Raw genomic sequence first — 16849 nt, 5'->3', positions numbered from 1 at the left:
TTTGCGCTCTCTCCCCTCTCTTTTGCGCTCTCTCCACCTCTCTTTTGCGCTCTCTCGCTCCACCTCTCTTTTGCTCTCTCTCTCCCCCCTCTTTTTTTCTCCCTCTCTCCCCCCTCTTTTGCTTTCTCTCTCCCCCCTCTCTTTTGCTCTCTCTCCCCCTCTCTTTTGCGCTCTCTCTCCCGCCTCTCTTTTACGCTCTCTCTCTCCCCCTCTCTTTTGCGTTCTCTCTTTTGCGCTCTCTCTCTCCCCCTCTCTTTTGCACTCTCTCTCCACCTCTCTTTTGCACTCTCTCTCCCCTTCTCTTTTGCGCTCTCTCTCTCCCCCTTTCTTTTGCGCTCTCTCTCCCCCTCTCTTTTGCACTCTTTCTCTCCCCCCTCTCTTTTGCGCTCTCTCCCCCCCTCTCTTTTGTGCTCCCTCTCTCCCCTTCTCTTTTTTGCTTTCTCTCCCCCTTTCTTTTGCGCTCTCTCTCCCCCCTCTATTTTACGCTCTCTCTCTGCCCCCCTCTTTTGCGCGCTCTCTCTGCCCACCTTTTTTGCGCTCTCTCTCTCCCTATCTCTTTTGCACTCTCTCTTTCCCCTCTCTTTTGTGCTCTCTCTCTCCCCCTCTCTTTTGCGCTCTCTCTCTCCCCCTCTCTTTTGTGCTCTCTTTCCCCCTCTCTTTTGCGCTCTCTCTCCCCACTCTCTTTTGCGCTCTCTCTCCCCCCTCTCTTTTGCCCTCTCTCTCTCCCCCCTCTCTTTTGCGCTCTCTTTCCCCCCTCTCTTTTGCTCTCTCTCTCCATCCCTCTCTTTGCTCTTTCTCTCCATCCCTCTCTTTTGCTCTCTCTATCCCCTCTCTCCCCCTCTCTTTTGCTCTCTCTCTCTCCCCTCCCTTTTGCTTTCTCTCCCCCTTCTCTTTTGCTATCTCTCCCCCTCTTTTGCGCTCTCTCTCACCCTCTCTTTTACGCTCTCTCTTCCCCTCTCTTTTGCGTTCTCTCTTTTGCGCTCTCTCCCCCCCTCTTTTGCGCTCTCTCTTCCCCTCTCTTTTACGCTCTCTCTCTGCCCCCCTCTTTTGTGCGCTCTCTCCCCCTCTCTTTTGCACTCTCTCTCACCCTCTTTTTTGCGCTCTCTCTCTCCCCCTCTCTTTTGCGCTCTCTCTCCCCCTCTCTTTTGTGCTCTCTCTCCCCCCTCTCTTTTGCGCTCTCTCTCCCCCTCTCTTTTATGCTCTCTCTCCCCCCTCTCTTTTGAGCTCTCTCTCTCCCCCCCTCTCTTTTGTGCTCTCTCTCCCCCCTCTCTTTTGCAATCTCTCTCCCCCTCTCTTTTGCGCTCTCTCTCCCCCCTCTCTTTTGTGCTCTCTCCCCCCTCTCTTTTGCACTCTCTCTCCCCCCTCTCTTTTGCACTCTCTCTCCCCCCTCTCTTTTGCACTCTCTCTCTCCCCCTCTCTTTTGCGCTCTCTCTCTCCCCCCTTTCTTTTGTGCTCTCCCCCCTCTCTTTTGCGCTCTCTCTCCCCCCTTTCTTTTACGCTCTCTCTCTGCCCCCCTCTTTTGCGCGCTCTCTCCCCCTCTCTTTTACGCTCTCTCTCTCCCCCTCTTTTTTGCGCTCTCTCTCTCCCCCTCTCTTTTGCACTCTCTCTCTCCCCCTCTCTTTTGCACTCTCTCTCTCCCCCTCTCTTTTGTGCTCTCTCCCCCCTCTCTTTTGCGCTCTCTCCCCCTCTCTTTTACGCTCTCTCTCTCCCCCTCTCTTTTGTGCTCTCTCTCCCCCCTCTCTTTTGCACTCTCTCTCCCCCCTCTCTTTTGCGCGCTCTCTCCCCCCTCTTTTTTGCGCTCTCTCTCTCCCCCTCTCTTTTGAGCTCTCTCCCCCCTCTCTTTTGCGCTCTCTCTCCCCCCTCTCTTTTGATCCAATCAGCCAATCAGATTGAGTTCGCATTCTATTGGCTGATCGGAACAGCCAATAGAATGCAAGCTCAATCTGATTGGCTGATTCCATCAGCCAATCAGAATTTTCCTCATTTAATTCCGATTGGCTGATAGAATCCTATCAGCCAATCGGAATTCGAGGGATGCCATCTTGGATGACGTCATTTAAAGGAACCGTCATTCGGCGAGTAGGCGTCGGTAGAAGAGGATGGATCCGCGTAGGCTGGAAGAAGATGGCTCCGCTCCGCTCCGGATGGATGAAGATAGAAGATGCCGCTTGGATGAAGATGTCTACCGGTCCGGATGCCCTCTTCTGCCCGGATAGGATGAAGACTTCTGCCACTCCGGATGTCTTCTTTTGGTCCATCGGTGCCCGGTTGGGTGAAGACGACTCAAGGTAGGGAGATCTTCAGGGGCTTAGTGTTAGGTTTATTTAAGGGGAGTTTGGGTTAGATTAGCGGTATGTGGGTGGTGGGTTGTAATGTTGGGGGGGGGGGGTATTGTATGTTTTTTTTACAGGCAAAAGAGCTGAATTCTTTGGGGCATGCCCCGCAAAAGGCCCTTTTAAGGGCTGGTAAGGTAAAAGAGCTTTTCTATTTTTATTTTAGAATAGGGTAGGGCATTTTTTATTTTGGGGGGGCTTTGTTATTTTATTAGGGGGCTTAGAGTAGGTGTAATTAGCTTAAAATTGTTGTAATATTTTTCTAATGTTTGTAATTTATTTTTTTATTTTTTGTAACTTAGTTCTTTTTTTATTTTTTGTACTTTAGTTAGTTTATTTAATTGTATTTATTTGTAGGTATTTGTATGTAATTAATTTATTGATAGTGTAGTGTTAGGTTTAATTGTAGATAATTGTAGGTATTTTATTTAATTAATTTATTGATAGTGTAGTGCTAGGTTTAATTGTAACTTAGGTTAGGATTTATTTTACAGGTAATTTTGTAATTATTTTAACTAAGTAGCTATTAAATAGTTATTAACTATTTAATAGCTATTGTACCTGGTTAAAATAAATACAAAGTTGCCTGTAAAATAAATATTAATCCTAAAATAGCTACAATATAATTATTATTTATATTGTAGCTATATTAGTTTTTATTTTACAGGTAAGTATTTAGCGTTAATTAGGATTAATTTATTTAATAAGATTTATTTCGTTAGATAAAAATGATATTTAACTTAGGGGGGTGTTAGGGTTAGGGTTAGACTTAGCTTTAGGGGTTAATCAATTTAATAGAGTAGCGGTGAGGTCCGGTCGGCAGATTAGGGGTTAATAATTGAAGTTAGTTGTCGGTGATGTTAGGGAGGGCAGATTAGGGGTTAATAATATTTATTATAGGGTTATTGAGGCGGGAGTGAGGCGGATTAGGGGTTAATAACTTTATTATAGTAGCGGTGAGGTCCGGTCGGCAGATTAGGGGTTAATAAGTGTAGTTAGGTGGCGGTGACGTTGGGGGTGGCAGATTAGGGGTTAATAAATATAATATAGGGGTCGGCGGTGTTAGGGGCAGCAGATTAGGGGTACATAGGGATAACGTAGGTGGCGGCGGTGTTAGGGGCAGCAGATTAGGGGTTACATTTTTTTATTAGAGTGGCGCCGATGTGGGGGGACCTAGGTTTAGGGGTACATAGGTAGTTTATGGGTGTTAGTGTACTTTAGAGCACAGTAGTTAAGAGCTTTATGAACCGGCGTTATCCCAGAAAGCTCTTAACTCCTGGCTTTTTGCTGCGGCTGGAGTCTTGTCGTTAGATTTCTAACGCTCACTTCAGCCAAGACTCTAAATACCGGCGTTAGAAAGATCCCATTGAAAAGATAGGATACGCAAATGGCGTAGGGGGATCTGCGGTATTTAAAAGTCGCGGCTGCAAAGTGAGCGTTAGACCCTTTCCTGACTGACTCTTAATACCAGCGGGCGGCCAAAACCAGCGTTAGGAGCCCCTAACGCTGGTTTTGACGGCTAACGCCAAACTCTAAATCTAGGCGTTGGTATTTTTATTGAAGAAGCAGCAATGCACTACTGAGAGATAGCTGGCAACATCTGTAAGCCAGTGACAAGAGGTATATATGTGTAGCCACCAATCAGCAGCTAGCTCCCAGCTCCTGAGCCTACCTAGGTATGCTTTCAAACAAAGGATACCAAGAGAACAAAGCAAATTAGATAATAGAAATAAATTGGAAAGTTCTTTAAAATTGTATGTTCTATCTGACTCATGAAATAATTTTTTGGGGATTAATATACTTTTAAGTCTATTGTCTCTCTATATCTTCATTAACTTCTCTTCTTGTGCTGCTAGAGCACAGGACATGTAAAACGTGTATTAGCTTCCAAATCTACGGCTTTGAGAAGTGGGGGGGGGAGGGGGTACAGCACTGACTGGCCTGTACACTGCCCTATGACCAGAAAACACTTCAAGCAGTGAATATATCCTCTATTATAACCCCTTACATTGTAAGCCTTTAGCAAGACCTATCTGGTTATACACCCATGTTTGCCCCCTGTGTATAACACTGAGAAATTGATGGCTCATTACAAATAAATTAACACTATAGGTTTATGCTACATAAAATGATTAATTAAAGACAGTAAAGAAATTTCCAGTGTACTTCTATTCATTATTTTGCAGACTTTTCCTGTAATTAACCATTGTCTTTTACTGCCCCGGAGAGGCTGGAGTGTATCCTGTAGACTTCACACAGTGATTGCTTGCTTAGTGCAGGAGCTGATTATATCTGTACCTGATAAGTCACAGCAAAGGAGATATGACTTTTCATGGGGACTGGAATCAGTGCAAATGGTTTTATAACATATTTTGTAAGCAGATCTTACAGTAGAATGCTACCATATAGGACGTATATCCTCCTGCTTATCTGGTTACCCATCTGAGATAATCAACCTGAATGTAAGGGAAAACAATTTCACTTTCTCTCCCCCATAAATAAAATTGTTCTGCATGCACACTATACATACCTAGTTACCCCCTAAAAAATATATAGGACTTAGACTTGAAACCTTCCCATTATAAATTGGCTCTTAAAGAAAAACTTTCAGAGATTTTCATCATTACATTAGGACTTAAAGGGACGGTCTACTCCAGAATTTTTATTGTTTAAAAAGATAGATAATCCCTTTATTACCCATTCCCCAGTTTTGCATAACTAGCACAGTTTTTACCTCTGTGATAACCTTGTAAAATTGTAGGTTTCTATCTGGTCGCCCACCAGAGATAACCAGAGATAACCAACCTGAAAGTGAGGGGAAATTATAAAAGATCGCACTTTCTCGCCCCATAATAAAATAAGAGACGCCTTAAACCTGAAATGTTCTGCATACACACTAAACATACCTAGGTACCCCCTAAAAAAATTAAGACTGAGGGGCTCAATTATCATTGTTTGGTGGACATGATACGCTGTAGAATATCATGTCCGCCTGACATCGCTGAATGCCGACAGCATACGCTGTCGGCATTTAACATTGCACAAGCAGTTCTGGTGAACTGCTTGTGCAATGCCACCCCTGCAGATTCGCGGCCGCTATCAAGAGGTATCAATCAACCCGATCGTACACATTGATGTCTGACGCCTCATTGATGTCTGACGTATGAGTTAAGAGGCAGCAGTCTTTAGACTGCTGCTATTTAACTCTTGTTTCCGGCGAGCCTGAAGCCTTGCGTGGAAACAGATGCATTGGGGCCGGTTGACGGTTTGTTAGAATCTAACCCTTCCCATTCTAAATTAATCCTAAAAGAGGAACATTCAAAGATTTTCATCATTCTATTAGGACTTAAGTTTATATATGTACATGTACCTTCCAATGAAATCTAGAGATCAGTTTTTTGTTCCAAGGAGCTTGGACCATCCTGAGCTGAGATATTGAGGTTTCTTTAAACATCTGTATAACCAAAATTTGTTGTGCGCCATGACACAAACATGGCTGCCGTGGATAAACAAAGTAAAAAATAAAAATAAAAAACTGGTGTTTTTGCAATACAAATATATAGAGATAATTACTCAAAAAAATAATAATATGAAAATTAAAAATACTCAAGCACCTCTGTTGGACCACGTCATTTTAGTCTAGATTCATTAACCTTATATTTACCATTATTAAATAGTCAATCAGTAGGGGGCAGGGCAGAAATTTAAATATGTATATGTTTTTAATAGACATAAAAAATGAGAACTCAAAAGTTAACTAGCTCTGTACGTTTGCTTTTCATCTTGTACCAAAAATTATGTTTTGCATAATCACGAATAGACCCTTGTGTCACCATCTTGTTACAGTAATAAATATTTGGCAAAGACAAACTTCATTCTCTATCATTCACCATTCTATCTAACTGCAAACACACAATTGTACTCCATTAACCTCATTTAACTATTTTGGTTTTCAGTTATCGGCAGCCATTATTGCACGTTAACTGTGCTGTTGTGAGGAAATAGAAACGGAATATTGCAGCAGTTATCAACATCACCTATGTTTGACTCTGGAACATTGTGATTTCCTTGATAAAAAAAAATTAAATAATTGGTGATCTTGTTTTTTATATAACAACAAGAATTTCTGAAAGATTGGAACTAACCCCTTAGCATTTAAAGTCCCTTTAATCACAAATCTCTACTATGTTATACATAAAATGACTAATATCTGCTCCATACTGATCTACAACACTGTGCAACCTGTGTAGATATTATGAATAGTATCCACAATGACATAAACTGTGGTATATTGTGAGGAAATTCAAATTTGTTCCGCAAATACCTAGTTCTCTTTGCCTTTGCATAAAATGCTAAGTAGGAGCTTGATGCACTTATCAAATCCTTTCTCACGAATAAAACCCACTTGTATAAGCTTCTTACAAATAATCTGCTTTTAACAAAAAAATGAACATTTGCGAATATTTATTATATAAATTATATATATATATATATATATATATACACATATATATATATATACACACACATTTATACATACACATATAAACACACAGATATACACACACATTTATACATACACATATAAACACACACACACATATATATATATATATATATATATATATATATATATATATATACACATACATATAAACACACATATATATATATACATAGGCTTACCATAATTTTTAGAGGTGAAACTGGGACCACCTGGTGCGGTGCCAGTGGGGGTGTGGTCAGGAGCGTGGTCAAGGAGGCGTGGTAATTACCGGTCCTTTTAAAGTAGTAGCTTTTATGTGTGTAATGTTTCGTGGATACTCTACCCTTCCTCAGTCAAACAAGTGAATCACACAGTTTAAATGACCATAACACCACCCCCTAGTGAAAAAAGGCACCATTACGTTGTCATGGCAAATAAATCATTAATATAGATCTCAGATTCTAAATAATGCCAAACATCAAGCATAATTATCACTTTCATAATTATCAATTTCACAATTTAATATCTGCAGTGTAATATGTGTTTTATGTGTCTAATTAAGGAACAGAGCCAAATACTGATAAGGCATAAATACAACTTTGAATGAAAGTAAAAAAGAAACACGTACCTGCTAAAGCTGTTTAAGAGGCTACTCTATACCATAATGCAGGAAGATTATAGCCAAAATGCTATCCTGCATGAAGTAAAGCAAGATCCAGGCCTAGTCATACCCATATGATTCCCCTAAAGGTGTATCACCGGTGATGTCACCAGGGGTCGGGGGGGGGGTGTTAAATTCTTAGAAAAATAAACCAAGTAGTACTACAAAATAAAAAAACCCTATGCTGCTCACTCAGCCTGTTTTACTAAATGTAAACTTTGAAGGACACGAACGTTAAGCTACGTAGGGCTGTATGTAACAAAGTACCAGCATCCAACTATGCTGGAGAGCCACAGTCCAGTCATTTTGAATAATGTGTCTGGGTTTCAGGTGGGCTGAAACCCGGACACATGATTTGAAACCTGGAGGTGGCGACCCTACTGGGACAGAATGAACAACTGGGTGGGACACTGGGACAGCGCCTCCAAACATGGACAATCCCAGTAAAAGTGGGACTTCTGGTAAGCCTATATATACACACATATAAACACACATATATATATATATATATATATATATATACACACACATATAAACACACATATAAACACACATATATATATACACACACATATAAACACACACATATATATATACACACACATATAAACACACATATATATACACACACATATAAACACATATATATATATACACACACATATAAACACACATATATATATATATATACACACACACACATATAAACACACATATATATACACACACATATATATACACACACACATATAAATACACATATATATATATATACATACATATAAACACAAATATATGTTTTAAAGGCTGTTTCTTTTTTCTCCCATCACATCAAAAACATGGGCATCTACTTATCAAAGCGTCGACTTTCTTGCATTCGACAGCACCAATACGGTCGGCTAAGATTGCCTAACATCGCTGCCGCGAACCTGCATACGTTCTCCAAAGTTACCAAAAAAGCTGTCAAAAAGCCGCGCACCAAGTATGGTGCGATGAGCAGCGACTGTTGTTAACTAACAGTCAACGATCTCGCTGCTCTTCGGCTTTTTTTCATCTTTCTTGGTACCGTGTCACTAAACACCCACACTATACTAACTGTTTTACCCCCTATACCGCCGATCCCGGACCCCGTCGCACCTAAATAAAGTTATTAACCCCTAAACCGCCGCTCCGGACCCAAATAAAGTGTTTAACCCCTAACCCGCTGCTCCCGGAGTCCACCGCAACTCTAATAAATGTATTAACCCCTAAACCGCCGCTCCCGCAGCCCAACAACACCTACATTATATTTATTAACCCCTAATCTGCCCCCCCTACACCGCCGCCACCTACATTATATTTATTAACCCCTAATCTTCCGCCCCCTATACCGCCGCCACCTACTAAAGTTATTAACCCCTATCCTGCCACTCCCGGACCCCGCCGCAACTAAATAAAGTGTTTAACCCCTAAACCGCCGCTCCCGGAGCCCACCGCAACTCTAATAAATGTATTAACCCCTAAACCGCCGCTCCCGGAGCCCACCAACACCTACATTATATTTATTAACCCCTAATCTGCCCCCCCTACACCGCCGCCACCTACATTATATTTACTAACCCCTAATCTGCCCCCCCCCACACCGCCGCCGCCACTATATTAAATGTATTAGCCCCTAAACCTAAGTCTAACACTAACCCTAACACCCCTAACTTAAATATAATTTAAATAAATCAAAATAAATTATTCCTATTTAAAACTAAATACTTACCTATAAAATAAACCCTAAGATAGCTACAATAGAACTAATAGTTACATTGTAGCTATCTTAGGGTTTATTTTTATTTTGTATTTATTTTAACTAAGTACAATAGTTATTAAGTAGTTAATAACTATTTAATAGCTACCTAGTTAAAATAAATACAAAAGTACCTGTAAAATAAAACCTAACCTAAGTTAAAATTACACCTAACATTACACTATAATTAAATTAATTACCTACATTAACTACAATTAAATAAAATTAAATAAAATTATCTAAAGTACAAAAAAAACCCAAACACTAAATTACAGAAAATAATAAAATAATTACAAGATTTTTAAACTAATTACACCTAATCTAATCCCCCTAACAAAATAAAAAAGCCGCCGAAAATAAAAAAAAGCCCTACCCTACACTAAATTACAAATAGCCCTTAAAAGGGCTTTTTGCAGGGCATTGCCCCAAAGTAATCAGCTCTTTTACCTGAAAAAAAAGTACAATACCCCCCCAACATTAAAACCCACCACCCACACACCCAACCCTACTCAAAAACCCACCCAATCCCCCCTTAAAAAAACCTAACACTAACCCCTTGAAGATCACCCTACCTTGAGACGTCTTCACCCAAACGGGCCGAAGTCCTCAACGAAGCCGGGCGAAGTGGTCCTCCAGACAGGCAGAAGTCTTCATCCAAACCGGGCAGAAGAGGTCGTCCAGATGGGCAGAAGTCTTCATCCAGGTGGCATCTTCAATCTTCATCCATCCGGCGCGGAGCGGGTCCATCTTCAAGACATCCGACGCGGAGCATCCTCTTCCATCAACGTCGACTGTAGAATGAAGGTACCTTTAAATAACGTCATTCAATATGGCATCCCTTCAATTCCGACTGGCTGATAGAATTCTATCAGCCAATCGGAATTAAGTTAGGAAAAATCCTATTGGTTGATGCAATCAGCCAATAGGATTGGCTGATTGGATCAGCCAATAGGATTGAACTTCAATCCTTTTGGCTGATTGCATCAACCAATAGGATTTTTCCTACCTTAATTCCGATTGGCTGATAGAATTCTATTAGACAATCGGAATTGAAGGGACACCATCTTGGATGACGTCATTTAAAGGAACCTTCATTCTACAGTCGACGTCGATGGAAGAGGATGCTCCACGTCGGATGTCTTGAAGATGGACCCGCTCCGTGCCAGATGGATGAAGTTAGAAGATGCCGTCTGGATGAAGACATCTACCCGTCTGGAGGACCTCTTCTGCCCGGCTTGGATGAAGACTTCTGCCCGTCTGGAGGACCACTTCGCCCGGCTTCGTTGAGGACTTCGGCCCAGTTGGGTGAAGACGTCTCAAGGTAGGGTGATCTTCAAGGAGTTAGTGTTAGGTTTTTTTAAGGGGGGATTGGTTGGGTTTTAGAGTAGGGTTGGGTGTGTGGGTGGTGGGTTTTAATGTTGGGGGGTATTGTACTTTTTTTTCAGATAATAGAGCTGATTACTTTGGGGCAATGCCCCACAAAAAGCCCTTTTAAGGGCTATTTGTAATTTAGTATAGGGGGGGCTTTTTATTTAGTTAGGGGGATTAGATTAGGTGTAATTAGTTTAAAAATCTTGTAATTATTTTATTATTTTCTGTAATTTAGTGTTTTTTTTGTACTTTAGATAATTTAATTTAATTTTATTTAATTGTATTTAATTGTAGTTAATGTAGGTAATTAATTGAATTGTAGTGTAGTGTTAGGTGTAATTGTAACTTAGGTTAGGTTTTATTTTACAGGTACTTTTGTATTTATTTTAACTAGGTAGCTATTAAATAGTTAATAACTATTTAATAACTATTGTACCTAGTTAAAATAAATACAAAGTTGCCTGTAAAATAAAAATAAATCCTAAGATAGCTACAATGTAACTATTAGTTATATTGTAGCTATCTTAGGGTTTATTTTATAGGTAAGTATTTAGTTTTAAATAAGAATAATTTATTTCGATTTATTTAAATTATATTTAAATTAGGGGGTGTTAGACTTAGGTTTAGGGGTTAATACATTTAATATAGTGGCGGCGGTGTAGGGGGGGCAGATTAGGGGTTAATATATATAATGTAGGTGGCAGCGGTGTAGGGGGGGCAGATTAGGGGTTAATATATATAATGTAGGTGGCGGTGGGCTCCGGGAGCGGCAGTTTAGGGGTTAAACACTTTATTTAGTTGCGGCGGGTTCCGGGAGCGGCAGTTTAGGGGTTAATAAGTATAATGTAGGTGGCGGCGGCGTAGAGGGCGGCAGATTAGTGGTTAATAAGTATAATGTAGGTGGCGGCGGTGTAGGGGGGGCAGATTAGGGGTGTTTAGACTCAAGGTACATGTTAGGGTGTTAGCTGTAGACATTACCATAGGAATCAATGGGATATCGGGCAGCAGCGAACATGAGCTCTTGCTGCTTTCCGACTCCCATTGATTTCTATGGCATCCGTCGCCTCCAGGGAGGCGTATTGAAAACCAGGTAAGCTGGGCCGGAAAAGTGCAGAGCGTACCTGCTAGTTATTTGATAACTAGCAAAAGTAGTCAGATAGTGCCGAACTTGCGTTCGGAACATCTGTAGTGACATAAGCATCGATCTGTGTCGGACTGAGTCCGGCGGATCGTATGTTACGTCACTAAATTCTACTTTTGCCGGTCTGTAGGGTGTGATAACTAAGGCGAATCAGGCTTGCCACAAATACGCTGCGGAATTCCAGCGTATTTGCGGTTGATGGCTTGATAAATACATGCCATGGTATTTAATTCCCTACAATGCAAATGATAACAGGCTGTATCTCCTTTGCAAAACAGTACATTTTGTCATTCTGCAGGGGTTTTGTTCTTTCTCTACGGTGCAATTCCTTGTTGTTAGTGGTACAAGAGGGCATGTCTATTACAGAGTCTCTGCACTACTTAAAAGAACATGACACCCCCAGTGGAAAAAGAGGAATCATACCCCTAGGATGTAGGTGATCATTTGGCCAGCTGGCCGCCAATTAGTGTTTAATGGAGGATAAGGGGCTATTACAAAGTACATATCTCCTTCTCTAATTTTATTAGAGGGAGATAAGAACCCTTATATAAAAGAAGATATTCCCCTCTTTTGAATGATGAGTCACTTGCCCCTTTAATCTGTATGTAATCACAATAGTACATGCAAAAAATGTATCAGTTAGATTATTAGTTTCCCGGTAACAGGGGTGCGGTGCTAACGAGCAGTTTATTCTCACCGCTCACTTACAGACAGGTAATTACAGGTATTACAGGTTTTTACAAACCCGGCGTTAAAAGACAAAAAGTGAGCGTAGAGCAAAATTTTGCTCTACATCTCACTCCAATAACAGCGCTGCTTAAGTTAGTGGTGAGCTGGTTTAACATGCTCGTGCACGATTTCCCCATAGGGATCAATGGGGAGAGCCGGATGAAAAAAAGTCTAACACCTGCAAAAAAGCAGCGTTTAGCTCTTAACGCAGCCCCATTGATTCCTATGGGGAAATAAAATGTATGTCTACACCTAACACCCTAACATGAACCCCGAGTCTAAACACCCCTAATCTTACACTTATTAACCCCTAATCTGCTGCCCCCGACATCGCCGACACCTACATTATATTTATTAACCCCTAATCTGCCGCTGCGGACACCGCCGCCACCTACATTATACTTATTAACCCCTAATCTACTGCCCCCAACATCGCCGACACCTACATTATATTTATAAACCCCTAATCTGCCGCCCCCAAATGTCGCTGCAACCTACCTACACTTATTAACCCCTAATCTGTCGCCCCTGACATCACCGCCACTATAATGAACATATTAACCCCTAAACCTAAGTCTAACCCTAACACCCCCTAACTTAAATATAATTTAAATAAATCTAAATAAATATAACTATCATTAACTAAATTATTCCTATTTAAAACTAAATACTTACCTATAAAATAAACCCTAAGCTAGATACAATATTACTAATAGTTACATTGTAGCTATGTAAGGTTTTATTTTTATTTTACAGGCAAGTTTGTACTTATTTTAATTAGGTAGAATAGTTATTAAATAGTTATTAACTATTTAATAACTACCTAGCTAAAATAAATACAAAAGTATCTGTAAAATAAAACCTAACCTAAGTTACAATTACACCTAACACTATACTATAATTAAATTAATTCCCTAAATTAAATACAATTAAATAAAATGATCACAAAAAAAGTACAAAAACCCCAAAGAACACTAAATTACAGAAAATTATAAACAAATTACAAGATTTTTAAACTAATTACACCTAATCTAATCCCCATACAAAATAAAAAAGCCCCCCCAAAATAAAAAAAGCCCTACCCTACACTAAATTATAAATAGCCCTTAAATAGCCCCAAAGTAATCAGCTCTTTTACCTGAAAAAAATTTACAAATCCCCCCCAACATTAAAAGCCACCACCCACACAACAAACCCTACTGTAAAACCCACCCAACACCCCCTTTAAAAAACACTAACCCCTTGAAGATCACCTTACCAGGAGAAGTCTTCATCCAACCGAGCCTTAGTCCTTAACGAATCCGGCAGAAGTGGTCCTCCAGAAGAGCAGAAGTGATCCTCCAGACGGGCAGAAGTCTTCATCCAGACGGCATCTTCTATCTTCATCCATCCGGCGCAGAGCGGGTCCATCTTCAAGACATCTGACGCGGAGCATCCTCTTCTTTCCACAGCGACTGAAGAATGAAGGTTCCTTTAAGTGACATCATCCAAGATGGCGTCCCTTCAATTCCGATTGGCTGATAGAATTCTATCAGCCAATTGGAATTAAGGTAGGAAAAATCCTATTGGCTGATGCAATCACCCAATAGGATTGATGTTCAATCCTATTGGCTGATCCAATCAGTTAATAGGATTGAGCTGGCATTCTATTGGCTGTTCCAATCAGCCAATAGAATGCCAGCTCAATCCTATTGGCCGATTGCATCAGCCAATAGGATTTTTTCTACCTTAATTCCGATTGGCTGATAGAATTCAGCCAATCAGAATTGAAGGGGCGCCATCTTGGATGACGTCACTTATAGGAACCTTCATTCTTCAGTCCCCATAGAAAGAAGAGGATGCTCCGCGTCGGATGTCTTGAAGATGGACCCGCTCCGCGCCGGATGGATGAAGATAGAAGATGCCGTCTGGATGAAGACTTCTGCCCGTCTGGAGGACCACTTCTGCCCGTCTGGAGGACCACTTCTGCCGTATTCGTTGAGGACTTCGACCCGGTTGGATGAAGACTTCTCCCGGTAAGGTGATCTTCAAGAGGTTAGTGTTAGGTTTTTTTAAGGGGGTATTGGGTGGGTTTTAGAGTAGGGTTGGTTGTGTGGGTGGTGGGTTTTAATGTTGGGGGGGGGATTTGTAATTTTTTTTACAGGTAAAATAGCTGATTACTTTGGGGCAATGCCCCGCAAAAGGCCCTTTTAAGGGCTATTTGTAATTTAGTGTAGGGTAGGGCTTTTTATTTTGGGGGGGCTTTTTTTATTTTGTTAGGGGATTAGATTAGGTGTAATTAGTTTAAAAAAACTTGTAATTTGTTTATTATTTTCTGTAATTTAGTGTTTGTTTTTTTTGTACTTTAGATAATTTTATTTAATTGTATTTACAGAAATTGTATTTAATTGAGGGAATTAATCTAATTATAGTGTAGTGTTAGGTGTAATTGTAACTTAGGTTAGGTTTTATTTTACAGGTACTTTTGTATTTATTTTAACTAGGTAGTTATTAAATAGTCAATAACTATTTAATAACTATTCTACCTAGTTAAAATAAATACAAACTTGCCTGTAAAATAAAAATAAACCCTAAGCTAGATACAATGTAACTATTAGTTATATTGTAGCTAGCTTAGGGTTTATTTTATAGGTAAGTATTTAGTTTTAAATAGGAATAATTTAGTTAATGATAGTTATATTTATTTAGATTTACTTAAATTATATTTAAGTTAGGGGGTGTTAGGGTCAGGGTTAGACTTAGATTTAGGGGTTAATAACTTTAATATAGTGGCGGCGACGTTGGGGCGACAGATTAGGGGTTAATAAATGTAGGTAGGTGTTGGCGATGTTAGGGACGGCAGATTAGGGGTTAATAATATTTAACTAGTGTTTGTGATGCGGGTGTGCGGCGGTTTAGGGGTTAATATATTTATTATAGTGGCGGCAATGTCCAGTTCGGCAGATTAGGGATAATTTTTGTGTGTGTGTTTACGATGCGGGAGGGCCTCGGTTTAGGGGTTAATAGGTAGTTTATGGGTGTTCGTGTACTTTTTAGGACTTTAGTTAAGAGTTTTATGCTACGGCGTTGTAGTGTAAAACTATTAACTACTGACTTTAAAATGCGGCACCAGTCTTGACAGGAGAGGGTCTACCGCTCACTTTTTGTCAGACTAGTAATACCGGCGCTATGCAAGTCCCATTGAAAAAAGAGGATACAGAATTTACGTAAGTGGATTTGCGGTATTTCCAAGTCTGGCCAAAAAAGTGAGCGGTACCCCTGTACATGCAGGACTCGTAATACCAGCGGGCGTTAAAAAGCAGCGCTAGGACCGGCTAACGCTGCTTTTTAAGCCTAACGCACAACTCGTAATCTAGTCGTTAATTTTTAATGTCTCTTATGTTGTTTACATTATTTTTTTTTGCATTTCATATGGTGTTTTCCCAAAGGCTATTACCATTTTTGAAAAAAAGGTGGCATGTCCCTATCCATAAATAGAGCTCTGGGGTTGTCCCTATCCACCAATAGAGCTCCGGAGTTGTCTCTATCCATAAATAGAGCTCTGGAGATTTCATTATCAACTAGAATGTAATCTTTTCCTATGAGTTGTGCACAAACACAAATTTCCTGTAAGCTTCAATATCAACGTAAACTGCTTTAGTGTAACCATTTTAATTTAAAAAGATTTTCCAGTGGCAGAATAACATCCTATTATTGACCAGCCTTAACTCTACCATAGGCACCTATGACTAATTGCGTCTCATTGCATCAATGACATACCTGCAAAAAGCATTCTTCCTGTTAGCATTTCTGCCAGTATACATCCAGCTGCCCACATGTCAATGGCTTTGGTGTAGTTGTTGGGTGACAGGAGAAGTCGGGGAGAACGATACCATTTAGTTACCAATCCTTCCGAGAGATAACCCTGAAACGTTACAGAAAAGTGTAACTTAAAGGGACAGTCAAGTCAAAATTCATGAATCACAGAAAATACACAATTTTAAACAACTTTCCAATTCACTTCCAATATTTAAATATGCACAATTTGTTTATATGCACACTTTCTGAGGCACCAGTTCATGTGCAAGATTCACAGGCTATACATATATGCAATTTGGGATTGGCTAATGCCTGTCACATGATACATTAGGAAATTTTAACTAACTGACATTTGTTAGATAAAAAAATCCACTATTTACTTGAAATTCAAATTAAGTACTTTAGCATTGTCTCTTTATTATGCATTTATTAATTATAAAATTCTACTGTGTTCAGTGGTCTTGTAATTGTAATTTATCTTAATGTCATTTATACAGAAAACATTTCATACAAACATAGTATGGTTATTTTTACAGATAATGTACGACTGGAA

The 16849-nt window shown here is 40.1% G+C and overlaps 1 protein-coding gene across 2 annotated transcripts in view; it reads right to left on the bottom strand.

Annotated features, from left to right (window-relative positions):
• Positions 1–16849, bottom strand: part of MAPK4 (mitogen-activated protein kinase 4) — a 169107-nt gene that overhangs the window by 67869 nt on the left and 84389 nt on the right. For both annotated transcript variants that reach the window (XM_053700405.1, XM_053700406.1), the window contains exon 2: positions 16258–16402. In XM_053700405.1, coding sequence (XP_053556380.1) covers positions 16258–16402 — 145 coding nt within the window. The remainder of the gene's footprint in view (positions 1–16257; positions 16403–16849) is intronic.

The sequence above is a fragment of the Bombina bombina genome, chromosome 2 (genome assembly GCF_027579735.1).
Source record: "Bombina bombina isolate aBomBom1 chromosome 2, aBomBom1.pri, whole genome shotgun sequence".
NCBI lineage: Eukaryota > Metazoa > Chordata > Amphibia > Anura > Bombinatoridae > Bombina > Bombina bombina.
Note: the sequence above shows the minus strand (reverse complement) of the source record. Positions and strands in the feature narration are given on the sequence as shown.